At 41.0% G+C, this 27,537-nt stretch overlaps 3 protein-coding genes across 11 annotated transcripts in view; 1 reads left to right on the top strand and 2 right to left on the bottom strand.

The window, feature by feature from the left end:
• Window positions 1–873: 873 nt before the first annotated feature.
• On the bottom strand, window positions 874–3,845 carry LOC140556365 (C-C chemokine receptor type 4). The gene is made up of 2 exons (XM_072680192.1): window positions 3,709–3,845; window positions 874–2,421 (listed from the first exon to the last, which is right to left on the bottom strand). The coding sequence occupies exons 1-2, from the start codon at window positions 3,732–3,734 to the stop codon at window positions 1,407–1,409; spliced, it is 1,041 nt and encodes a 346-aa protein (XP_072536293.1). The 5' UTR covers window positions 3,735–3,845; the 3' UTR covers window positions 874–1,406.
• A 1,153-nt stretch (window positions 3,846–4,998) lies between these two features.
• Window positions 4,999–7,111, bottom strand: LOC140556364 (C-C chemokine receptor type 4-like). The gene is made up of 2 exons (XM_072680191.1): window positions 7,071–7,111; window positions 4,999–6,472 (listed from the first exon to the last, which is right to left on the bottom strand). The coding sequence occupies exons 1-2, from the start codon at window positions 7,081–7,083 to the stop codon at window positions 5,424–5,426; spliced, it is 1,062 nt and encodes a 353-aa protein (XP_072536292.1). The 5' UTR covers window positions 7,084–7,111; the 3' UTR covers window positions 4,999–5,423.
• Window positions 7,112–9,969: 2,858 nt separating this feature from the next.
• Window positions 9,970–27,537, top strand: part of cobl (cordon-bleu WH2 repeat protein) — an 89,939-nt gene continuing 72,371 nt past the window's right edge. For all 9 annotated transcript variants that reach the window (XM_072680186.1, XM_072680190.1, XM_072680184.1 and 6 more), the window contains exons 1-2: window positions 9,970–10,093; window positions 10,806–10,951. In XM_072680186.1, coding sequence (XP_072536287.1) covers window positions 10,917–10,951 — 35 coding nt within the window. In that variant the 5' untranslated portion in view covers window positions 9,970–10,093; window positions 10,806–10,916. The remainder of the gene's footprint in view (window positions 10,094–10,805; window positions 10,952–27,537) is intronic.

The following is a 27,537-nucleotide window of genomic DNA, read 5'->3' as shown; positions in this document are numbered from 1 at the left end:
ATCATTTTCCACCAGAAATTAGATATAGTAATGGTATATGTTCAGTACTGATGGCAATGCATTATGGCATCTTATATGTACAGTTTCAGAGATAGGATTCTTACTAGTAAAGTGGAAACGAGTAGAGTAGATATTTTGAATGGTGTTCATACATGACCAGTTTCTATAAACAGCTAGAAGGAAAGTGGACACTCTTTCTCTGTCAGTTTAAAAATTCAGTTTTCTTGAATCAGCGGCGCTTTACTTCTCTTTAATCCCACCATCTTATTCACAAAAACTCCATTTCCCTGTGTGGTTGAGCATGTTGTGGTCTGGTGGGACCTCCTTGCTACCTCTTGTGGTACAATGTTGTCATTCAAGGCCCTGCGCTGAAGTGTGGGTGGGATTTAAGTTGTGTTTATCACCTTTGCCATTCATTTAATGTGCATTTACACTACAATCTTGTTTCATTTACATTGAAATACGTCTTCATATGATCTTTCTCATTCAGATTTTGTATTCTCATTAGCTTTTCTAAATGCTGGCAATAATAAAACCATTAAAAAAATTCAAAACATATTGACCTACATTACGCATTAATGCAGCAGTTTGTCTCAACAACCTCGGACCTTGAAAATGTCCTTCAACCTCTGGTCTTCTTTAACCCCGTAATGCAGAAAGGCTTATTACACTCTAAGGTGTATTACTCAGTAACTAGAGGGACTTTTGGACAAACTGATGGGGCTATTCTCTGGTAATAGATGTTTGTAATAACACTTTCGGTCCACCATCAGGCAGTAGGCTGTTTAAGGGGCTGAGCTGCTCAAATGGCTGAAGGTTTCTAATAGAGGGACTGTCCTTCTAGCATGCCCAGGGGGTTTTAATGACCTCAACCACTGTGGCTATGAGTTACAATTGGGTTTTAGGAGTGAATAAGATTCCCTGAGTTGAGTGTTGAAGCTTAAGAATAGGCAGTACATGATTAATCTAAATACCATCCCTTATGGTTGGTAATTCCTGGCATTCACAGGTCTGTCTCATTTGTGAGTGCAAGAGAGAAGAGGTTATTATGAAATGGACTTACGAGTAGAGTAGATATTAAGATAATTATAATCAGTCACACAGATAAATCTTTTAAGAAATTATTATTGTTGACAGAAGTGTTATTTCTATTTACAGTAACAGTCACCATGAACACTATTCTTCAGAAAGGTTCAGAAAGTCCTCACATTTAGACCTCAGCTAAGCTTCAGCTTGAGATTGAGCTGAAAGCATATCTGGCAGGAAGTGGAATGTGGTCACTGATCGGGATCAGACATTATGTACAGTATAGTTCAAAAATCTTTGTAAAGAGTCTGTAACTGGTGACCCAAAAAAATATATACAGGTACAAGTCAAGCAAAGGTCTCAAGTCAAGCATTGGTCTTTTACAAAGGTGTGTTAGATGTTTCGTTCTCCGAGGCTTTTGAGAGAAGCGATGTGGGCTGGTAGAACTTGAACAGATACTTTGAAAACACCCCAGCCAGACATTTCCTAAACTTTTCTCCAACAAAGGCATAAATGACTGGATTCACGCAGCAGTGGACCAGTGCAATGGTCTCAGTCAGGCCCAAGGCGGCATTGATCTGCTGAGTGGCCTTGCACGTGTCTATGATTTCCAGCTGCTGCAGGGTCTGCAGGAAGATGACCACATTGTACGGCACCCAGAAGGCCACGAAGGCAACGACAATGGCGAATATCAGCTTCATAGCTCGGCCTCTTTTGGAATTCCTCATCCCTCTCAGTACCAGCAGGATTCGGACGTAGCAGTAGACTGTGACAGGGAAGGAGATGAAGAGGCCAACTGTATTTTCACTGAAATTGCGAAACAGCTTCCATGTCTTCACTGAGTTGGAGGGGTAACTCTTTGTGCACTGTGTGACATTGTCCTCAAAGTCCATCTTGGAAAAAATGGCATCTGGCAGCGCAGCACAGAAGGAGATAGTCCAGATCACAATGCTCACAGCTACTCCATAGCGTAACGTCCTCGTCCCCAAGGCCGCCACGGCATGAACGATGGCCAGGTAGCGGTCAACGCTCATCAGCGTCACAAAGAGGATACCACTGTAGAAGCCCAAGTGGTAGGCGCCTGCCATAGCTTTGCAAACAGCGTCCGAGCCAAAGTGATAACCCTGATTGTACAGTGCCCACGATGGCAGGGACAGGGCGGTCAGCAGGTCAGACAGCGCCAGGTTGAGCAAGCACACATCTGTCATGCTCTTCAGACGCATCACCTTCAGCAGAACCCACAGGACCATGCTGTTGCCAAGCAGACCCAGAATGAAGACCAGATAGAAGATGATGGACGTGATGGTCGGGTTCAGGACAGATACATTGGTGTTGCATGTTGCTGAGTCATTGGGGTAATCGTAATACTCAGTGACTGTCTCCATGGTGTACATTCTGCCATAAAGAGAGAAGTACATGTTGAGAGATGCATTCAGGCACGTCTTACCCTCAACACAGAAGCAAGTGTTCAAATACAGAAGAGAAACATTCCACTGTTGATTTTATACATTCTGGCATCATGTGCTGACTCATTATGCACAGAAACTGGCAGGGAGGGCAACAGGGGTAGAAACTGTTTCACAGAAAAAGGTCGAATATACATTCATTTGCATGTTGAGCGATAACAGAAATGTGTTGGAAATTTTGAGCTGAGGAACATATTCGGACTTTTTGATGTTCTAGCCACAAACACTGTAGGCTCACATGTACTGTCACATGTCTTATATAGCAGTAATAGTCAAAGCGGATGTCCATCCATGTGAGAGGCAGAGTTAAAATTATATCATTATACCTAAAAAAAAACAAACCTTGAGCACAACTATACAATTTAATGACCTTGGGGACAACATACACAGGCATACAATTACACGTGTTGTCAAGAATAATATATATATATATATATATATATATATATATATATATATATATATATATATATATATATATATATTCTAAAGCCTAATATTTTACTATAAAAACTGGTTTATTCTCCTGTAGTTTGAAGAAATCTTTAGTCGTTGCTTTGAAGTTATGGCTAACAGTACAGTCTTCTTTATAATGAGCAAACCTGCCGTTTGTAGTTTCCTTTGAGCCTCTATCCACGTATTTCATTCAAGTATTTAACATACCCTAAATATACATCGCACCGTCACTTTGCCTAGGCCTGAAAAGCTCTGTGTAATTACAGCGAATACTGTACAACTACTGTATTAAGCCTACCTGAGCCTGTTGCACGTGTAGGATTATGCAATCTGCACTTCCCCCATAAAGCAAAATCCCAAAGTTTCATTAGTTATATCTATTATATATAATATATTTATTTTTTGTCTTTGTTTGTCTTAATCAAAAACCTTTTGAGGACTGAACCCTCACAACTGTACCAGTTTACGCCACAATGTTTGTTTTGTGCTAGCATCCCTGTGCAGAAGCACTGTAAGCTTGTAACACCTCATTAACCACAGGCCCCTTAAAGAGCCCACCACAATCCTACTACTACTAAACATTCATTTATCTCTGTGGTTTGATCTGTAGTTTCTGTCTACGAACTGACTTACAGATTCCACTGACACAAAACCAGCATATATCAGTATTCACAAAAACACCATTACCACTGACCCTATAATAACCCAGCTAAACAGACAATTAAGAAGGTGTATGTTCAAGTTCCAAATTCCAGTTTACCTTTCTGTGGTCCCTTCTTCCTCCATATTGGAAAAGACTTAACTAGGAGCTGGGACTGGCGTCCTTTTCTTGTGTGTGTTCGACTGAGGCAAGGGCATTTCACCCTTCTCTTTTTCTCGAGTAAATTTCCTGTAAAACTCTTGTGCATACATCTTTTTTGTGTGTGTGTGTGTGTGCTGCAACTCAGATGTACAGGGGAGAGATGAGGTGAGACTTCCTGTCACTTGCACGTAAGCTAGGTCTGGATGCACTGCAGAAATCCCAAGATAAGAATGCATTGTGAGTCACTCTTCGGCTTCTGCTCAGAAACTAATGAGCAGCCCCCACCCACACCCTCTGTCTTATGTGACTAGCTAACGATGCTAGCTAAAGATGTGGTGAACAGTCAAGAGCTTCTAAGCCACGCATTAGGGCGTGAATCTCAGAGATCTGAGAGTATTTACCCTTTTTTTTATCTTCTTAGAGAAAGAAGGAGAGGGCTACGGTGTGTGACAGAAGTGTGCTCAGCTGCTACTACGGGGACAGTCTTGGTACTATAGCTGCGCAGCTTTCTAATAATACCGTCACTACGAGACAGCCCAGTAAACCAAACCATCCATGTGGTGATCATGCTGTCTGTTGGTAAACTCTGAGATGCAGTCATGGAGCTGTGGTCTAAATGTCAGATCAGAGGTCGCGCAGTCATGTTTTGTGCAGCTTTACCACTAAAACTTTTCTATCTGCTGGGCAGAATTCAGCGATGAATGTAAACAGCCTTCCAGTAATGAGATATGAATCAACCAGTGAATTCCCTTCCATTGTAACCCCTTCATCAACTCAGTGGCCTTTAACAGACCATTGACTCAGTCGTGCTATCAGTCTGCCTGTAGACTGGGTGTGCGTTCAGTTCAGGGCATCAGTCAGTCTGAAACTCTGTAGGAGCCTTATATATTGTGTATTCTTAATCTCATTGTCTGCCGTCTAAATCAACGTTGAAAGAACTGCGTGTGGTTTGTCAGCTCCACTTTATGCTGTTTCCTTTCTTGGAAGGACTGCTTCTCCCTCTCCCACACAGATGCTTCTGTTGCTTCCTGAACGCTTCGCACTAATGCTCAGACATTAACCGTTCCTCTTTGCGCAAGTTACAAGGTTCAGAGGACCTCATGTGGGCCTAGATGTAGGCAAATGTGCTCAATTGTTGCTTGTGGAAGCCAGTGTTAACAGTGAACTGTTAACGTGATAATGATGATGATGTTTTGCATATGTAAGCATATACAGATGGCGTAGGATGTAGCACAACAGTAGCACAAATTGTTAAAAATAAGCATAACAAAAATATTTATTACAAAAGGATTGTCACACTTCATACAAGACGTCAGTAGTAAACAACATGCAGAATCTATATTTATACATTTCTTCACACAGCATTGTTTTGGGGTTTTTGGGATTGCAATGCCTTTATAAAATTCTGTACAATTATAACCACAAAGCTTAACTGTTTGTTGTATTGCATTTGCTTAATAAAAACATTTGCCACTGATTAATACAGCCAGAGTTAAAGATCAATAGTCAACTATTCTCAACTGGTAAAACACTGTATATTTGTAAGCCACAAATATGCAATTGTTCACTTTCACAACCCAAAATATGGCAGCATGATAGCATGTGAGGCTTCGCCGAGCAAAGATGCAGTTTTGATATCTTTGATGTAACCATGTAAGCTCGGCCTGCGGTGGCTAGACAATCTTTGTGGTAGATATTTCTGAGGAGCGCATGGAATACATCGAGCTCCTCCTCTCTGACAACTCGCTGGTAATCGTTCTGCATTGGCCGAAGATACTGGGGAACCACTGTTTCAGGGTCTTCATGACCAATGTCCTGAACTTCTGCCCTACAAAGGCGTAGATGATGGGGTTGAGGCAGCAGTGACTGAAGGCAATGGTTTCGACCCACTGCAGGGCCAAGCCCAGTCCACTTTGCCATTCACAAGTGGCTAAGTATCCCAAGTAATGAAGGAAGTAGAGGAACATAACCACGTTGTAGGGAGTCCAGAAGAGAAAGAAAACTATGACCAAGACCAGGATGAGCTTGATGGCTTTGTGCCTCTTCTGAGACTTCATAGCGACCAGGGTGGGGATGATCTGAGAGTAGCAAAACACCATGACGGAGAGGGGCAGAATCCAGCCGATGATGTTAATTTCCAGGTAGCTGAACAGCCTCCACTTCTCCGTATATTCTGCCTTGCACGTGATCCCAGTCGACTCGTTCATCACTTTGGAGAATATGATGGTTGGCAGAGAAGCCCCTAGGCTCAGAGCCCACATGAACGCAGACAGGGTAATGCCGACTTTGAATGATCGGTGCCTGGAAAAAAGGGAGGTGTGGGCGTGGACGATGACCAAATAACGGTCTGCCGTCATGAGGACCATGAAGAAGATGCTGCCATAGAAGCCCAGCATGTAAAAGAAGGTCACAGAGCGGCACATGAAATTCCCGAAGGTCCATTCATTGAGGGCGGCGTAGTGGGCCCAGAAAGGCAGAGAGATGAGGAACAGCAGGTCAGACAGCGCCAGGTTGAAGAGACACACGTCCGTCATGTTAGATCTCTGTTGGTATTTCAGAAGGATACACACCACCAGACCATTGCCAATGAATCCCGCGATGAAGACCATGCTGTAGAGCGTTGGGAGGAAAACTTGGCCGAAAGCCCTTACATTGCCATTGTTGCAGGGCGTGGCACTCTCCTCAGTAAAATTGTAACTGTAGTAATCACCGTAATCTTCCACTGTAAAGAACAAACAAACAAAAGTTTCATTAACACACATACAAAAACTGACTGCAAGACTGACTCAAATTGACTCAACCGGCCAATAAACTGGATGAATCTGCATGAATGTGTTTTGTACATGTTCATAGTCATGTAATAAATGGCTGGGTGGGCCTGTGCTGAGAACTGCATAGAAACTCTTGAGACATCCTTAAGGCAACTGAGAAAAGTGCTGCTGCCTAAGCTGTATTGCATTGCAAGTATTGTGTTGCCACGCCATCTGCTGGCAGATCAGGGATATAGGCTGTTTTCATTAAACAAACAAAAATAAATAAATACACTATAACAACTGTAAATGCTGGTGTGCCAAAGAAGGCCTTCCTTGAAGGCCATTTACAAATCCTAATGACTGAAACAGGGCATAACATTAAAACCCGCTTCCCTGTTGGAACCATATATTTTTTTAATCATATTAAATACAAATGTGCTTTAGAAAAGGTTGTCTGCATTTCATTACTGCTTTAAAACCAATAATGGCAAGCTAGATATTTCTAGATTGAGCAATAATAAAAACTAACAACAACAACAACAACAAAAAAAAAACTTTAATACTTACTTGTGTCAAGCATAATCCTATAAATGTCTGATAAGTCCAAGGGCTGACAGCCAAATCAGGGAGGCAGTGCCTTGTAAAGCCTACTATATGTCAAGAGGCTGAGCTGCGATTTCCTGAGGCGGGCTCTCATTGCACTGACAAAGTGGTGTGTGTGTGTAAAGGCTTTCTGAGCTAATCTACATATATTTGTCTGAACAATGTGTCCTAGCTGTGTATGTGTGTTTAATGACATTGAGAAAACAATGCATACATAATATGTGCTTGAGATTTTCTGGGATACTGTGAATTTCATATTTCACTCACAATTTCATACTGCCAGTTTTATTACATATAAATACAAATTCTTCAGTGTATTTTCTAACACCTGCAGCAATAATTTACACCAGGCTCCTTAGTGAGCCAATATGAGCTAGTTTTAATGATGACATCTGATCAAATTAACAAATGAACTTTTATTGGCTATCTGGTCCATCAGCTTTCAGGCAAACCAGACTTTTCACTAGGTAGTACTGTGTCAGGTTTGCTTACATTACCGGGAAGCTGATCTTTGATCAATTTTTACATTTATTACTATACTATATAAGACTTTCTGCCAGAAGAGCCACTGGAAAGCAGCTTCCTTACTGGCATCAATGTGAATTATGAACTGAAACATTTCATTTAATACACAACAGAGACCAAATGAGGAAGTTTTTTTTTTTTAAGCGTGTGCTTGCTCTAACGTTTCAGTGGTCATTCTGTGCAAAGATAGAAACCTTCCTTCCTCCAAACAACTTGAATCCACCTCCTAAATCTGTTAAGCGTCTAGGTGGAGTTTTTAAGATTATTAAACACGTTAAATCTTCAATTTTAGAAGATTTTTAGATTCTCACTCAATTCTAAAATCTGTATTTATTGCATTTAATTCTTTTTTAATGCTATAAAATGCTGACAGTGCCCTCCAATGGCCAAAATGTTGCATAGTTAATAGATGTGTTAAACTGATACTGCTATACAGCAATGAACCAGTTCAAAAAGAAGGAACTGTCAGACATTCAACCAATCTTAAACACAGAAGTACAAGAGAACATTATTTCATTCCATAAAACACTGAAATGGTTAGTTTGAGGAGTATTTCACCCGTCATTCATAGACAAAACATATGAAGATGTTCTGAACAGGCCTTTTCGATTCTTCAGAACAGCACTAAACCAGCACCACACTGGATCAGCAGGAAAGCTGAAACAGCTGAAACACTAAAGGAGCTACAGTGCTTTAGCTTGACTCCATCGAGAACTGGGCATCAGAGCTCCAACAAGAATCAGACATAAATGGTAAGGTGACACAAAAGTGGCACACATTATAGGCATGTGTAGGGTGCCGAAGTGTTGTATTTTATACAACAGTGATTAAAGATGTATTGTCAAACCAGCTCACAGGTTTCAAACAACAGCCAAAAAAGACAAGCACAACAGATCCAACATTAACCATGATCACTGTACTCAAGAACTCAGACGTACTGCTGCCCTATTATCAGAAGAACATTGCAAATGTGCTCTAACATAGAAGCAAATATGTAAATATGTCATATATAATTCTCATGAAAGGATGGGCATTGATGGGGTGTTCTGGATCCGTCAGTCATTTGAGACCTCTGTGCTGTCTGCAGATCTGAGATGAATCTCAGAGATAAGCACTTCACCGCCCATCATTTTCTAAACTAAACACAGCTGAGTGGGTTGGGAGGGGTTTGCCGTATCTACAATTATAGAAATCGCGATCACACCTTGTTCAGAACTGCAGCCTCTGATGAGTGATTTTCAATGTCAGCCAAATATGTCACCCACTCACAATATAGCATACAGCAATTTGCTAACAGCTCTTTGACCTTTACTGCACTTGCAAAAATGCTAAAATATGCAGGAATAAAAAAAATGTAAAAAGAGACTATTATTATTATTATTACTATTATCTATTATTTTTATTATCTGAAATTGTGTCTACGGGTTGTACACATAAAACGTCGAAACCCCTGAAAGTGAAGATATTAGCTAGGTGTGTTTAATCAGAAGTAGCAGTATCGATACACACCTCACAAGAATCACTGTTTTAATACTATGGGTTTTAGTTATAGTACAACTCAGCTATAAAGTATATTCAAAATGTATTACTTGTAAACTTGTATAACTATATACATGTATATATGTATATATATACAATATGCATATATTTTTATATAATATAATTTATATTATAACAGCCCTTAGTTATAGATAAAGGTGCATTTATTTGTCACTGTACAGTGTACACTGTACAGCAATATGTGTCCTCTGCATTTAACACATCTGGTAGTGAACACACACACACACACACACACACATATATATTAATATATAATATATATATTATAGTATATATATTAGTATATTATTATATATATAATTACCATAACGCAGAGACCCAACCGTGTCAGCCTTGTATTCAGCACGCCTGGCCAATCAGCGCTCAGTACGGGAAAACGTGGGCAGGGCTTGTGGAGACGTGGCTGACCAATCAGACGGGACTAGTATGAATAGAAAACGCTCTTTTAAAAATTTTTAAATATTAAATTATTGCTCATTATTATTCAGTCTTTAATAAAAAAAAAAGTCTAAAAACGGACTGTTGTTTGTGTTATTTTGGTAAACTTTTGTTCACTTGTACCGTGCCGTCGCTAGGGTACCGGCATGTTTACTTAGAAATCCCGCCTCCTGCATTATGATTGGCTAATATTTCGTGCCCGCAGTGTACGATTGGTCACCGGTCAATACTCACTAGCAGTCAGCCAATCATGGTGCGGGAGGCGGGATCTGTCGGAATAAAGGTGGGAAAGAAAAATGAGTAAATCCCGCCTCTAGCCTGATTGACATGGCCGGCCGTTACCGGCTGAAAGGGGCAGCGACGGTGGAGGGATTACTCCAGAATTCCTGCGCGACTTTTCCCGAACCAAGACTCGACGTATTTCGTTGTTCTTAAGCTGACAATGAATAAATATGCGCATTTCCGTGAGTATTAAATACATTTATCACGTTTCAGAGCTGCCGACGCTGACAAGTGTCCAGTTTGAAACTGACCTGAGAGAAAACAGTCTGCGTGCTCGCTTAACTGGGGTTACGGGTTTGAGGTATAACTAGCTAGCTAATGGGGTTAAAACGTTTATGGGGGAGTTGGAGGGCTTATATTTGTAAACATTAATGTAGCTTAATTGTCTGAGAAGGGAAAAAATATGTGCTATAAGAAGTGGGAGCTAATTTGGCTGAGTGACGACAGTAATATGGCCAGTAATGCAGTGCTTTCCTGTAAACCAAGGTGGTCAGCCAGCTCAGTGTAATGACGGCGGTTAGTCAGCTTCAAGAATTCAAATGTCTTTAGGCAGCTATTTTCAGACAATTTTCCCTCTTTATGAGGAAAATGATGTTATTTTCCCTCAGTTATGGTGTTTTCTGACTGCCTGTGCTACGTGGCTGTTGCTCACACCTCATTTTTAAAGGGGAATATCAGCTAAGTAACCTCAGGTGCTGTTCTGAAGGATGTTGAATGGCTATAGCTGGATGTATTGGGAAGTCCCACTGCTCCTCTATAGGAGACTTATTTTTGCTCTTTTTTTATTCAAGCTATTTCTGGGACCCTTATTATTATTATTATTATTATTATTATTATTATTATTATAGTATTTTTTTGTAATTCTACCTTAATTCTCTCTTATTTTAATTGTAGATGCTGCAGAACCTGAAAGGCTTTGAATGGCATTTGCCTGGACTGGAATAGTCTGAGGAGGACATTGGACAGTGAATGCAGTCTCCTTATTGACAGCTCTGCCCCAAAGTTATGGATTTGAGTGCTTCTCTGAGACCTCCAGTTGGGTAAGTCTTGTTTGAAAAGTAATGCCAACAGACACAACCTTACCGAACACAGTCATGATGGGCCGCTGCCTGTATGGATTCAGTTGAAGAAGTGGAGTATGCAGTTTTATGGTCATGTTACAAAATCATAGATATGCTGGCATCACTGGGCATTGAACCGGCAATCTCCCGAAGATAAGAGGGGTCGACGTGTGTTTTTAGCTGCTGTGTGGCCAGTTGGGAGCGTCAACATGATTCCTTTGACTCCTTTTTTTAAACAGTTGACCTTGTTTCTAAACAATATCTTGAGGTAAACAAACCTAAGAACCGTTTTATCGAATTTACTCAAAGGAACTTCATTGGCTTGATGTATCAGTCACAAGTCACAAAATCACAGCTGCTGTTAGGATTGCCTCAACACCAGAATTTGGATTTGTTTGCCAAATTGCAGCCTTAAAAAAGTACTGAATATTTGATCCAGCAGTTTTAGATGTTGCACTGGTAAAAAAGAGTTTTTGGTCAGGGCACCAGTTCACACGTGTCCTCTGGGTAATACTGATTAGTTTAGATTAGTACAGATCTTTAACGAGTGATAGTGGTGTTGTATAAGAGTGCTGTAATTCCCATTGCTTGTGTTGTGTGTGCCTATTGGACGCATTCTGGCAGCTGCTAGAATTGGATGACCCTGTAGCGGATCACTCCCTTTGTGCCAAGTCTGTAAATGAATTTGTACTTTCTCTCTGCCCCTTTTGTCCGCTCTTCTGTTGATTCAGTGGGCAGACGCTCCGTTTCATACATCGACCAGGGACAAATGTTTTTATTTGACTGCTCACTGATACTGTAATCAGTTTGCGAAAAATCCTGAACCACCAGCAGCAGAATCTGATACATGATGTGATATGTTGACAGTGCCCTTGAAGGCATCGATTAGCTAGTTTTAGAGTCTCTGCCGCATGTATGGCATGTGTTAAACGGCTCTCCTGTCTTGGAGAAATCTCTAGGTATGTAAAACAGCTCCACTGCCATTGAGGGTTTAGCCTGCTGTCCCTCTTTGACAGGACAACAGTCTGCTTTGTGCCGCTCACCCCCGGCCCCCCGTCCTTTTATGTAATCGGACCCCATTCCAAAGCAGAAGCACTGGCCGATTGGGTTTATTTAAAGCCTACAGTTGCTGAACGGTCTCACAGCGACGCCTCGTCGGGATCAAAGCATGTTTCATTGGCTTGTTCACTGAAAGTTCGAAGGAAAGATTGGTTTAGTGACAGAATACGACTAAAAGCACTGGTATGTCATTGCTGAGCTTTGTTGTTTAGATCTGTTGAGCTTTCTTTTTAGGTCCATAAAGGAAAAAAGCGCCTTGGAATTATAATTGGTGGCATTCATGTCTTGGCCATATGTAAGCTAGGCCTATTGAAAGCTGCAACATATGGTTATAACTATGTGCTCATAATTACTGTTTACCCATTACATTGTAAAACCCAACCAGGATTCATTTCAAATGGCTTAAACTCTGTCTTATATCTGAGGGCATTTTGTTTTTCCTTTCCTTTTTATGTTTATCCCAGTTTTAACCGTATCAAATTCCCATCCAGTAGCTAGGGTCCCTCCTGTCACATGATGCCACCAGTGCTGAGAGGAAACCAGAGTACCTGAAGAAAACCCACCAAATCCACCCAGAGACAGTGAGGCCAACTATGTTCTCTTTATCTCAAATGGCTGTGGCATCACTGAGCCACACTGGTCAGTGAGTTATGCAACCATGCCAGTTGGGAGCGTCAAGATGATTTGACCCCTTCTGAAACAGTTGACCTTGATTCTAAACAATATCTTGAGGTAAACCAAAGAACAGTTTTATTGGCTCATTGGCTTGATGAGCCTTTAATAAACTCAGTAAGTTAATTTGGCTTTTACAGTGAGCTCTGTTTGTTGTACACTGTATGTCCAAATGTTTGTGGACACCCCTTCTAATTAATGCATTCAGATACTTTAGGTTGCACCCATTACTCTCTGGTACAGAGAAACATAAAGCTAATCCCAAGCGTGGGCTAGAAGGGTATAAAGATCCTCAACATTGATTTGTGGAGCAGTGGAATAATAACGTTCCATCCAGCGTTCTTTTCCCTAAATGCATTCAGATCCTCACAGCAAAGCTCCAAAATCTACCGGAAACCCTTCTCTGGACAGTAGGGACAGTTACTCCAACATAAACAGGATGGGCTCTTATTTTAATACGCTTGATTTAGGAAGAAACAATACATGAGCAGGCGTCCCAATACTTTTATCCATATAGTGTATATGTTATTGGATTTGTGTGTAACTGTCTGCTGCGCAGTTTGCTTGTTCTTGATATGTACTGGTGTTTGGGATTCAGTTAGACACGACTGGAATCATTTAAATAGAGTTTTATTGCGTAGAGGCATTTCAGACGTGCTTGCGTCACTTTACTGTTAAAGTTAGCGGGAACTCATTAAACGTGCCAGGGAAGCCTTCATTTAAAAGGTGATGAATGTTTATGGTCGTAGCTCAGTGACCTCCTCTTGAAGCTTAAAGTTTCAGAGGACTCTTTAAATTGTATATGGTTTGAAGTTGACGTAGGGCTTTTTGTCCAAGTTTAAAAAGAACACTGTGTCTGACCTCTAAAGACTGGCCGAGACATCTAACAGATTCTTTTGTTAAGTTTTTCCGCAGCTGCTGTTGATCTCAGTGTCTCTTAGAATAAGAATGGTAGAAAATGCATCGTCAGGCATACAAGCCGTAAACGTACAGCTAAACCTAAAGGGAATTTTTCTTCTTGTCCGTATCATGAAGTTCATGGCCAAACTACAATTGCAATCTTAGTAGGCCTATAATGAGGCAATTTAGATGTCTGAGTAGCTGTGGTCCTTCAGTGGCTTGTGTTTGCTGTTTATGGGTGTGTATGTGTGTGTTGGTGTGTAGAACTGCTAGCAAGACTAATTTGCTTGCATTAAAAACGATGGTGTCTTTTACCCGGCTGGGCTGGATTATGTACATTTGCCTCTTATAGTGACTATATCATCCTACTAAATGCTATATTGTGGCTATATTGTGGTTATCAGTTCGGCCTGTGAGCCTATTGCCCACCATTCTTTGAAAAATACTTGAACTTGAGAAAGTGGAGGAAGGTTCTGTTGTTATCTCTTCTCAATGTTTAAGGTAAGCTGGCCACAAGAGGACTTGTCCTGGCATGACCTTCTGTGGTTCCCTTTTCCTGCCTTACTACCATCCTTTAATTTCTACTTTCTACTTCTGACTTTGGCGCAGATGAATCTGGTTACAGCATCAGTAGCCACGTGTCCACTTTTGGACCTTAGGACCAAACAGGCTATGACCTTACCTAAGTTCCTGAGTTAGCCGTTGACAGAGTTGTGTTTGTTTATTGGGGCTAATAACTGTTACAACTGCATTTTCAGTAATTTCATTTCTTCATTACTTCATTTCAGTGATTTCTCTTTTAAGCCAAATACTTAACATGTCTGATGGTTCTAGGAAGTTCTTGGGGGTTGTTTTATTTGAAGAAACTACCATAAAGATAAAACAGTACCAATAAGCATACATTAACTCAAGCAAACCGGTCTGCTCTGTTGAGTCTTTTCCTCTCATAGGCCTCCTGATATTATTGTAATTATTGCTGATTTACATGGTTCCTGTGTAAATACTTTGCATGAAACACCAGCCAATATGTACAGTTTACTCTATCTGTCATTATGTTCTAGTGGTTTCACTCTCTGCTCCAGATTAGTACTCGCGGTGGAACGGTACACAGAGGTCTCGGTTCGGACATCAAGGTTCGGTACAACAGGGACAAAACCTCCCGATTAAATACAGAACTGAAAAGCATCTCATGTTTTTAAAGTACAAAATAAATAGAATAATAAAATAATAATAAAAGTAATTTCTGCATCAGGAGGAGTGTTGCAATTTGCTCAGCTTAGGCACTCTTAATGATTTGAAAGAAGTAGGTGGGTTTCCTATCTTCTGTGTGTCATTTGCACACGCCAGTCAACCTGAGCTAAGCTTAGCATGGCATGCTGCTAACTTGCTATCTCCTTACAGCTTAAGGTTTCCGGGCGAAACTCGCACTTGTAAAATTTGGTTCCACGTTACGTTCATCTGTCTCTGCATACACCGTAACAACACATACATGGACGATTACACCCCTAATCAGTACACCGGTTGCAGAATGGCTTTATCTGCATTAATAAGCTCTTATCCCTGTAAACATGATAAATGGCTGTGTACACTTCATGACGTAGCTCTGGTCTCCTGTTCATCTGTTGGTCAGCCACCGAAGCTTAAAATAGATACAGCAGATAGTCTTATCCATCAAGCACACTGTATCATTAAACACCCCACTCACACATACACACCCCACGCCTTGCACACTCCCGGTGATACACCCCGTGTCATAAGTGTGTCAGATTCTTGGACTGGAGATTGCATAGTGGTTGAAAAAACACCCAAGAAAAACTGGTAACGAATGGAATACACAGATACATCCCAGAGGCTTAAATATAAGAGGGCCACGGCCCTAAATATCTTTCTGTTTTTAAGTTAGCCGCCCTATGTAAAAATACCATCTTTCCTGGCACAGATGTGTGTGTGTGTGTGGCAGTAAATGAATCTCTTCCATGGCCGTGAGTAAGACATACCAAGTACTTACTCACACTATACATGTCTTTGGCTCATAGATATGTTTTGCCTGGGTGTTTTTCCTGTTGGGAAAAATGTGGCTGGTTGCTTTTTTTTAAGCTCAAGCTTAGGTGATGCTAAGGTTTATTAATTGCATTGGTAAAGTTGATCTCTGTCCAGTTCTTCTGTGTTTAGATGTAGTAGCTTTGGTGTCCTCCTTGGGCTGGGCTCTGTTATGCAGGACCTATTTTTGGAGACTGCTGCCAGGCACTTTTATTGGAGTTGGTGTGGGCCTCAGTAGCCCACATCTAAGGGTTCAGCAGAAAATCCAATTTACTCAGTTTTAACCCCATGCCAAAGGTAGCCGATCAGCAAGTTTACTATGTTAGCCTTGTACTGGAGCAAGAACAGTAATGCGGCTAACGGGTAATAAAAGCTTGTGTCCCACTAATTCACATTGTGCTTGATGTTGATGTTGAAACTATGTTATTGATGTTATTCCTGGCACTGGCATCTCTCAAAATGCAGTTAAAGTAGTTCTAGACAAAGTGCAGGTTAAAAATGGCTCAGACTATGTATCTTTAACCATGTGGCATTTGTTTGTCCTGTCTTTGTTTAGAAAGAATCTGTGTGATAATATAAAATATGAATATAATTTAGGAATAATAATCGCCCATTTGCAGTTGCATTCAGCTCTGTCAAAGTGAAAAAGTATTTGCGATCCTGTTTGCAACCTCATTTCCACAATAAACAAGGCAATCAGATCAAGTCAGTCAAATAATGTGGGTGTGGCATGAGGATAAATAACTCTTGGGGTCTGTTTACACGTGGCAGTAACATGTAGTTTGTATCCGGATAGTGTCTGGAACTATTTTTACCGGATTCTGTTTACACTAGTCTTGAAAATGCGTTCCCAGTTTGATCAGATGAGATCCAATTTTACTTTCCCACATAAAAAACACACTAACACATACATTAAAACAGGGGTTTTTCATTTAATATGCCTTGTTCTACAATGCACACAGAGTAAGAGCAAGGGAATGGCAAGCCAAAATACACAATACATGTAATAAACACTTTTTATTTTCGACAGATGCATTTCCCCTTAGGACTTTGAGTGGCTCAGCAGTCTAAGGCACTATGACCCCAGGGGTTGCGAGTTTGAATCCCGAGCCATGCCGCTTTGTCATCAGCGGTCAAGAGAGTTAGAGAGAGCGATGTTGGACGCTGGTGCGGTGGACCAGACGGTTTCCTCTGAGCATGTTAGCTGCCTGGCAATGTCACACCTTCAGCATTTCGAAAAGAGGCGGTGGCTGACTTTCCTTTGTTAAGTTACTTACCCTCTTACTTGGGAGCATTGCTAGTGCTAGGGGGAGCTTTGAACGGGTGGGTTGATTAGCAGCACCAAACAACAAAACAAATAAAAAAATTAACTAAAATAAAAAAAATTAAAAATCCAGTATGTCCAACTGCCTGACAGAATCCGATCACAGAAAACACATTCTGTTTACACTTTTTTAGTATTAAATGTTGACGAGATCCATTTCTGACCACCTCTGATTGTGGTTTGAGTGATCCAGTTGTAATCTGATTACAGTGCACCTTGGGGGTGTTTACACCTAGCTTTTCATGCGGACAAGTGAAATCCGAACACTATCAGATTACCAAAAATGTATGTTGTCGATAGGCGTAAACAGGCCAGCTCTCGACTCATGGAATCTTATTCCATTTATAATGTCAGTCACATCATTCAGACAATGAAATTAAAATCCCAAAAGTGATTTTTCTTTCAAATATTAATTTGGCAACCACTGTACACAGAAGTGTAAACTCAAGTGCATGTTTTGTGGACATTCAGTTCAGAAACATGCACTAATTCAAAATTTCACACTTGAATTAGTTCAATTGTTATTTTTGTTATTTCTCTGTAATTCTGAGCCAGATATAGGTAGTTCTGGTTTCTACAATTATGTAAGTATGTGTATCAGCATTAGCAGGTTCAATAGGGTGCAAATGAAACAACGTGCTTGTGTTAATAAGCTGTTTATTAAGAAGTTTTATTAAGAAGAATAGGCCATCCTAAGACACAGGCTTGATTGCTGACTTCTCTGTGAGCTCTAGACACTGTCTGAAAGGGTTCGGTCCAATGAAGAACTGATTAGGTAAACTAGATGCTAAGTATATATACTGGACCTCCTTGAAGAGAACTTTGAAAATAGTTCAACTAACGCTCTTAGTTGAGTTGGAACAGTTGTGTTGGCCCCATCACAGGGACATTGCAGAAGGTGCCACAGCCATCCATGCCTTGCTCTCTCTAGGTGGATAGGATGACCCTCCGTCTCCACCCTCTCCTGTTTTATGCAGTGTGATGCTAGCCAGTGGGTAGGTTGTTATCTGATTTAACAGGATGAGCAGTTAGTGTTCTCTTCCACCTTTATTATTTTTTTTAAAAAGGTGTTTGTTTGGCTTCAGGGGTCTTTGAACGGGTGTATGTAGCTTTATGCATTTACTTTTTGCACAGTACTGTATGCATGTTTAACCGTTACACAAGTAGGATCCCACCCATGACTCTTCATGAGGTCTGGTCACTCACTAAAAGCAGTGCAGAAATGCTATGATGTATTGACCTTGCTTGGCTGGAACTGTCCATTCTACCTTAAATGGTGTTATAGGCACCACAATGTTGCTCCAGCATCCTTTTAAGGTGGAACTTAAGCTTTATGCTGCTTGTCCAGTGAATACAAGTGGGAGGATTCCATACACCATTGTACAGATGGCAGCTAGCATAGGGCTGATGTGGTAAAAGTGCAGTCATGCACATGCTAAAAGAACGCCTTCTGGGAGACTGCCTGTTACATCCAGCCAGAACTTGAACGTGAAAGGGTTAAAATATCGAATATCAACATCAGCCTGTAATTCCATATCAGCGCATCCCCTCACGTCATTGTAACAGGTAGCAATAGGGAAACAAAGTTGGCTTTTTTTTGGTAGAACTCTCAGCAGGTGTTAATAGAGTGGAAAGAGCAGAGTGTGAGAGTCTGCAGACTTGGCAAGAAACAGTAATCACTGGTGTGTATTCCTAATTTGCTCAGCTGCTCTGGGACTATGGAACAGGTTAATTGTTATTTCCTGCAGCTCCCTCTCCATCTTACAGCTCGCTCCCACTGGGTCCTCCCCTCTTGTGGCCTCGTTCGCTGTGTCAGATGCTGTTTGTCCTCCACTGCTCACTTCTCGCTCTTACACAGCTTTTTCTCTCAGATGAATGGCTGCTAAGGTGAGGGTCACTGTGGGATAACTGTTAAATTAAGTTGTTGGCCTGGTTAGCATTTGTGGACCAACTGTTCACTTCATGGCTTACCATTCAGTAGGGCTGTGCATTGGCAAGAACCTGCCAATACAAGACAATTCAATTCAATTACGATTCAATTGGTTCTGCAGCCAACATTTTTAATAACCAGTAAAGTATTGCAAAACATACACTAAATGTCTAAATGTTTGTAGACACTCCTTCTAATTAATGCAGCCAGCTACTTTAAGCTGCAACCATTGCTGACACAGATGTGCAAATGCACACACAATACAGTTTTAGTCGCCGAAAGAAGTACTACCAATAGAACAGTACTCTCTGGAGCAAATAAACATGAACCTATAACACCATGCTTAATGCCAGGCGTGGGCTAGAGTGGTATAAATCCCCCAAGTATAAAGCATTGAGCTGTGGAGCAGTGGACTCATTTTCTCTGGAATGATGGTGCTCCATCCAATACTTTTGGGATGAGCCAGGGAGTTAGGTATCGCGATTTTTTAAACGATGCACGCTGTTTATTACTATTTATCATAATACATCAGTAGAGACATTTTTGTTCAACATCTGCTGCACTGCATCTAATTAACTTTTGTATTTACACTGTTGGTAATGAAACCTGCTGTTGGTCAGTGCAGTAACAATATCCTCTGTATATCTTAAATCATATTGTTCATCATGATAACAAAATGTATCACAATATATACAATGAAATATTGTCATATTGTCCAGCCCTAGGTGGAGTGGTGATCATCCAACATCCTGATCTCACTAACACTCTCTTCGCTGAATGCAATCAAATCCTGACTGCAATTCTAAATGTGTAGATGGCCTTCCCTTGACAGCTGCTCCAACAAAAGCAGGATAAACCTTTTTTAATACCCTCAGGTTTGGAAACAATGAAAGAGCAGGTGTCCCAGACTTTTGTCCGTATAACACAATATGCTAGTACCTCAATATGATTCAATATTTTATCCCTCCCCATCAAGAGAGGTGTCTTATAAACAAAAGGCTGGTGTGGTTGCAGGTTTTCATCCCAACAAAGCAGATCATGTGATCAGTTGTTTCACACCAGCTGATTAATCAAGTGGAATCATGTGTGCTCCAGCTTGACTGGAAGGAAAACCACTGGGAAGGAATTGACACCCCTGCTAAAGAGGCACATTGGGCAATGCTTTAATTTGCTGCTTGCAAGGAGTGCATTACTGGTTGGCCACATGCCTTTTCCTAAGATAAGATTTGGAAAATGGTCAGGTGGCAGTCACAGAGACAAAAGGGCATTTGCTCGTCTCTAGGACCTCCTCGGGCCTTGTTGACACATTGTTGCATACTTACTGCTCACTGCTAAATGAGTAAATTTGCTTAGCTGAAGGGTGCGCCGTATATGCATCTCCCAGAAGGGAAGCCCTGGACCTTGCACCATTAAATCTTAGTGGTTCTTAGCGGAGCATAGTAAACATGCTCCAGCCACATCAAACAGAGCCACATCAGTCGCAATGCAGTTATTCTTCAGTGCAGCGTAAACAATTATTGTGAACATCAGACCGTGGCATCTGGGGTTGGAGGCCAAATAAACATTAGAAATCATTAAAAAAACAACAACAAAGAGACAAGGCACATCTAAGAAGTGATTTCGTATGACATGCCCTAGCGGACACTGTGATCATCGGCTGTTATGTCAGATTGCAATCTATTTCAGAGCTGCATGGATTTTGTCATGGTGCGAAAGTCAGTGTGAGGAAGTGTGAGACAAGCCAACTGAATCCATGCAGTCGGGGGATTAGAAGCTGCGTTTAAGCGTCTGTCAAAGGAGTTCACCTCTCAACCTAGTCAGTATGATACTGCTCTGAAAGGAGGAAGCACAGAGCCGTGAGTCAGCTGCCACTAATCACTTCTCTGTGTCTGTACCGTTATTTTGGTTACTGATTGTTGTTGATACTGTATTTCCTGTCTGTGATTTCGATTGGAAATACAAAACATCTGCAAATTGAAGACTACTACGTGCAAAATACCTCATTGACATATCAATGGCATGCAATTAATTAGTGTTTTTGTTCTTCATTGTATTAATATTAAGTGTGTGACTTTGGCTGGGGGAAAATCAATAGATGCTGTTTTACAACCCAGTAATTTTGTCTAGGACCGCCAGTAACAACTATAACGACTATAATAATAAGTTTATTTAGCAGCTACTATTACAACTGGGTTCAGAACGCTTTCTGCACCAATGGGAAAAACACGAATAGTCAACACTTAGGTGGTTTTGCACCCTCTAGAATAGTTTCTGCATGTTGCTTGTGCATCATGCTAGTGATCTGGTATGCTATTGAAGCTTTGCAGGGTTCAATATCGCGAGGAGTAAGCTAATGCACATACGTTATAGAAAATCACTGAAAATCTAAACCTGCAGGAGAAATGGAGGCGAAGCAAGCAATGATCGAGGTGATGGAAGTACATGTGGACAGTTGCTATGCTAACAGAATGTTGTGTCAGTTTTAGGCCTGAATCTGATCATATAGTAAACAGAAAAGAATAAACAACAAATGTTTACTGCATGACTAGTTCAGTCATATCCTGATTACTTATCATATATTCTTTATTTTGCGAGTAATGACCTTCTAGTTTCTGCATTGTCCTCTCTCCTGGATATGTACTGTAATTATTGCCAGAACTCATGACTGGTATGACTGTTAAGTCACTAGCAGTGGGGAAAAGTATAGTCTAACGCACCAGACTTTCCAGACGTATGTGAGAGTTAATCATTGTACCATATGAAAAGCTCTGCGTACATGTTTTCCCTAAATATTTCAGATCTAGTCAGCACTTTGTCACAGAGTTAGTTTTGCAGTTAGCCATGGTGTGATCAGGGAGATACTGCAGCACAGAAGTACTTAGAACTACTGATTAAAGTACATTTGCATGTATTTCCTGTCTCCGAGTTCTAGTTCCTTAAACCAGTGCACTTGGGTGGGATTTATGCACTGTATTAGGCAGCAAGTGAACAGCCAGTTCTTGAAGTAGAGGAGTTGGAAACTAGAAAAAAAGTGTGAGGATCTGGGTCACTTTGAGAAGGACCAAATTGTGATGCTTGAGTACTGGGTCAGAGCATCTCCAAAACAGCAGGTTTTGTGGGGTGTCCTAGGTATGCAGTGGTTAGCCCCAAAAGCTCTCCAAGAAAGGACAAGCGGTGAACCAGCAACAAGGTCTTGGACAGTCAAGGTTCACTGATGCACATTTATGGTGTTTGGTCTGATCCCACAGAAGAGCTACTGTAGCATAGGTCTTGGTGGAGCTCATGCCTTGAAGGGTCAGAGCTGTTTTGATGGCACAAGGGGGAATACACAATATTAGGCAGATGGTTTTAATGTAATGGCCACCACCATAACAACACAATGGCCTACAGTTATCTCTAAAAAGGCTACTATTTATAATAATGTAATATGAGAAGAAATATATTTAAATATTTTAAAGAAGTTGAAGAGTAAAATCAGTGAATTTATCATTATTTAACGAAGCACATATTAAACACTGTAAATACACCCTATACAAGTATACAGCATCCTGGTAAACATCTCATAGCCCACATAGTCCTGTTAGAGTGTGTTTGTATTGTTATTGTGAGCTGCACAGTCCAGTTCAGTACAACCAGAGTTCTTGTAGCGCGCAACATGGTATCAGTCCTGCCCTGGTGGGTACTCTGAGCGGAGAAGGGTCAACATGCCTTTGAGGAGATTTTTGCAAGCACAGTGGCCAGAACAAGCCGAAAGATTACTGAGCCGAGTGCTACAAACTGTTCATGAGCTTTTTATCAGATTTTATCAGTGATTTTAAATATGTTTTTTGAAAAAGTAACCTTCAGTGACCTTCAGTTTGGTCTCTCTCCATTCATGAAGATGGAAGCTTGGTCTTGTGTGACTGTTTCTGCATTTTGTGAGTTTGTCAGCATTAGCATACAGTTTAAAGGCCGTTACACACAGAGCGCTATGCAAATAAACAAGAAGAAAATACAGGCAGAGACACTCATAGATTTACTCTCCTCAATAAAATGTATGTACTCTTTCTGAGAAGAGACTAGCGGCACCGTCTCAAATCACATCATACTCCCTACATAGTGCACTAGCTACAGTGACAGCATGTTAAATGGAGAGTTGTCTGACCGACTGCTGAATTTAAGTAACTGTAGATTTGACAGTTCATCCACTGTTTGGGCTGCTGTTTCACAACCTATTAAGTACAGTACATAGGGGAGAGGGAGTGATTTGAGACAGAGTCTCACAGAGTAAACACTGCAGGTTTTTTATTTATTTTTTTGGAAGAGTGAAAGAAAAAGAAAGAGTTCTAGCACAGATGAAACTTTAGAAGAGCTTCTACTAGAGCTGAACAATATGACGATATTTAATTGTATCATGGTACAAATAAGCTTTCTAAGCATATGGAGGATATTGTTAGTGCTTAATAAACGCTGATCAGCAGCAGGTTTCATTACTAACAGTGTAATTAGACGGTAGATGGTTTAATTAGATGAAGAGCAGAAGATGTTGCATAAAAATATGAATAGTGGTTTATAAGAATATGTCGCTACCGATGTATTTAGTCTGTAGTTACATTTATTGGGATTAGGGATGCACCGATCCGATACATAAACTTTGCATATCGGACGATACCGGACACCAGTCGGATACCATTGCTGAATTAATAAACCATATACCTCATCATGTGGGAGAGACTTAAGGCATCAGTATTGACTTAAATATTGCTTTATATAATATAACAAATTAACACATAGTTATAAATGTACTACATTGCCATTTGTCATTTATCTATTTGAACATTAAGTGCAGTCTCATGCCAACAAATTAAAGTGAAAGGATCAGTTCCATGGATCGGCCTAATTATCCAATACCCGATCCAGCTAATTTTGTTAATATCGGGACCGATGTCCGATCCTAATATCGTATCGGTGCATCTTTAATTGTGATAAATATTGTGTATCATGAAAAAAGGCTTTAAAAATTGTGATATAGTATTTTTACCTTATCGCCCAGCCCTAGCTTCTACACATAGCTCAATGCAGGTTAACTAAATTTGAACTATTTTTTTACTTTTTCTGGTGAGGAGGATACACCGTCTGTTCGATTAAAAATTCTAATTGTCAGTAGTCACGACTGGCTGTTACCATATCAACGCCAGAAAGAGAGCTGTGATTGGTGGAGAGAGCTTCGCAAAATTACGGCAGTGGACAAGTAACATTTCGCAGCACATTCGTCTTCTGACAAATCGCAATTGGTTGGAAAGGCTTCATAAGTACACATGTGTTTTAATCATGTTTCTGAAGTGCTAATTTGCATAAAAGAATCACGTTCAGTGTGTAAGGGCATTCAGCATGTACTAAGTACCAAGGCTGGGCACGCCATTCAAATTACAAAACCAAAAAAAATAGAAAAACCAACACAAACTTTACTGTGACCTTTCTGTAATGGTTCATAAAGCATAAACCTACACTAGTAGTTATATGATTTTGCCAAATTTGGTGTTTGTAGCTGGGAAAGTGTGACCAGTAGAGAACTTTTAATTTTTGTTTACATTTATAGACAAATTTCAATGCATTCCTTTGAGAAACGAAATCGGCTAAAATCTTTTGTTACACAGTAACCATACATCCGATCTCAAAAGCCATATACAAGCCCACATCACAGAATCAGACCGAACAATGTGGAGTCGGAATGGTGTTGAGATCTACAAATTGCTGTGAAAATCTTGTGGAAAAATAATAATAATAAGCATATAAATCAGATAGAAATATAGTCATGGATTGCTTCACAATACGCAAGCATAATAACCAAACATTACTCTGCACTGCCTTCTACAGTTCTACAGTTTTTTGTAGACGTATGTCATATCTGTGACCGGCTTAATTACGTCTAGAGGGGAAAATACAGAAGAACTCCTATAATGAAAAAAGAAATGCTGATGGTTTTTAAGTGGCACATTATATGAAAAATGCCCTTGTGCTCTACGGGTGACTGAGGATTGCATGCAGGCCGTCACTGGCGCAGCTGATTGATTTGTCTCTGAAGTGTGAAGGTGACTGTAATTGCTGTCGTAATTGTGGTCATCTTAGAGAGCTCTGCTCTTTTAAACCTCTTCTTTTTCTCTCTTCTCTTCTCCCGCCTGCCGCTGGTGAGTAATTGGTCCCAGAATGGCAGTGTGTGTGTTTGTACCAGAGGGCCTTGTGCTCTCCGTCTCCCTGGAGAAGGAGCCGTGTTTGTTCCAGCAGCCGTGGAACTTAAAGACCGCCAGCTTTCTCAGGCCTCGAGTGGGTGGCTGAAGTGCCAGAGCTCAGCATTCTGGGAAAGGGCCAGTGGGTGTAAGGAGCGCCTATGTTGTCACCCTGTCACACCCTTTACCTCAGTCTGTTCCTGTGTCATTACTCTGTCCAAACCAGACTTCAAGACTTCTTGCAAAAGCATCCCAGATGAAGCTCATAAATGCAAAGACAAGCTATCAGATGGTTTCAGCTGTGAGGCCATCACTGTCAGTCCAGATTGTGGGAAATGGTAAACCTACAGAAAACTGTTGGATGAGTCGCTGTGCTCATCTTTGACCGTTGCTGTTAGGAGAGATGGTGTGCTATGTTGTTCTTACACGATGTTGCCCCTCTACTGTAGGGCAGGATTGGTCCATGTTGTCATTGGCTTCTCCATAGCACACAGTTCTTTGAAGCTGTCAGAAAGCTCTGGGTGCCAACCCCCCCGACCGACTGTAAACAGGGCGGGGTGAGCATGCCGTCTAAGCAGACATGTAACCGGAGATCGAGGGTGGGCGCAGATGCCTAGGCCACATGCTTAGCAACGACAAACAAACGCTGGGAAGAGTCAAATGTCCCTCCAGATCTGCCTGTCGTCTGAGTCATTCACTCTTTGCGTGAAGTCTCACTCATAAATTTGCAGCTGCTCGAGTTCTTTCGCGCACACTCACACTCGCACTCGCACTCACACTCACACTCACACTCTCCTTATCTTTTTTTATTTCAATATTTTTTTGTCTCTCTCGGTCTCTCACTCATTCTCTTGTATGCTCTCAAGCGCTCTCATTCTCTCATTGCACTCGTGCTTTCTTGCTCTCTCTCTCTCTGGGTGTAAATATAGGTTGCTAAGAGAGCACTGTGGTTGCTGAGAGGCATGTGGGGTTGTTTTGTCATTTCAAGGCTGAGAGTGAAGGAACTCTAAGCCTGTGTACCGCAGTGCGTCTAGAAACCAAACTTTTCTGCCATGTAGGCATTTCTCATTTCAGCCATACTATCAGGGTTTCCTTATTCCTGGATGTTCTAAAATAGACCAAAGAGGAACTTTCTTGCGGGTGGTGTTTGTTTCTAGTTATTCCTTTGAGGAAATAACGACTAACATGCAGCTCTTCTAAAATACCGTACTTCATAAATTCCTACTCACTTTGGACTTCATTGGGCACTGCAGTCTGATTCGCAGCGCTCGTTCTGGCCTAAAACAGAACGGGCTGAACAAAAGCAGGATTAATGGGCTCTAATAAAGCTGCTATTGTTTGCGTGGCTGCTCAGCCACTTGGCCAAGCACATACAGGTCACCTCTTTATGCTCCAGTGGCCTGGGGAGGTCCTCCAAAGACAGGTGGATGGTTTACTCGGCCAGCGTACTGCCATGAGAAACACGAACCCACAAGTTGTTGCATATCGCTGAGGAAAATGCCTTATCTAAAGTCAACAGCACACAGTATTCAACATTATTTACACCTGTTGTGTGGCTTGAGCATGTGCTGTATGAATACCAGTCATACCTCATTCACAATGGTATTTGTAACATGATAAGACAATGAAATTGGGCCAAACATTGGTTTTTTTTCATTTGGTCGCCTATTATGTTGGGCATGGGAATGATTTTTGAAATTGGAAGTAAGGGCGACGCTGCGGCCTTTGAATAGCACCTGTGCTTGTTTTGTGTTGCAAAGCCATTGTGAAGTGGCAATCTGATGCCACATAGTCTGCCAGTTTTTTTTCACCCTTCCCACCTTCAAAGGCATAAATAAGGAAGTTAATAAAACTCTCGATTAAAACTTTACCTAAATTACCCTGTCTCAGTCCAAAAGACTGATCCTGGTTTCTTTTTGACAGTAGTACAATTAAGCAGAAGTGTAAGGCTAAATACTGTACTCACGGTATTAAAATAATTAGACAAACCCTTTAAAGAATCGATCAAAAGATATTCTTTAATAGGGCTGGGCGATATAACGGTAATACCATAAACCGCGGTTCTAGTATTGCAATATTAGGACTGTATTTAAACATTTTAATGTGTTACATTTCTTTTCTGTACCTATCTAGAGCCCATTCCACTCCCACGTGTACCAAATGAAAACATTCATAAACCATTCACTCGACTCTGAGCCGGTGTTAGCAGGAATACGTTCTGTGCTGTGGTGTTTAGCCTGCTAGCTAACCTATCTAAGCATAGATAGCCTTAGATGATGTATTGCCAAGTTTGTTTAGAAAGGTTTACATGCCCCGACCTCGATTAGGTATCAGCAATTGCCGATTGGGTATCGGCCCCAAACACACAGATTGGACCAACTTTAACTCTGAAGTAAGCTTTGTCCCAACAGTCAGCGAACCTGGGCTCCTCTAT

This window comes from Salminus brasiliensis, chromosome 5, assembly GCF_030463535.1.
Source record: "Salminus brasiliensis chromosome 5, fSalBra1.hap2, whole genome shotgun sequence".
NCBI classification, from domain to species: Eukaryota; Metazoa; Chordata; class Actinopteri; order Characiformes; family Bryconidae; genus Salminus; species Salminus brasiliensis.
This window is presented reverse-complemented; position numbering and strand designations above follow the sequence as displayed.

What these genes read in the sequence shown, in the direction of transcription:
- LOC140556365 (XM_072680192.1), bottom strand. Translation starts at nt 3,734, where the DNA reads ATGGAGGAAGAAGGGACCACAGAAAG. An exon ending in GAAGAAGGGACCACAGAAAG is followed by an intron (nt 2,422 to 3,708) that starts GTAAACTGGAAT and finishes TCTTTATGGCAG; the next exon opens with AATGTACACCATGGAGACAG.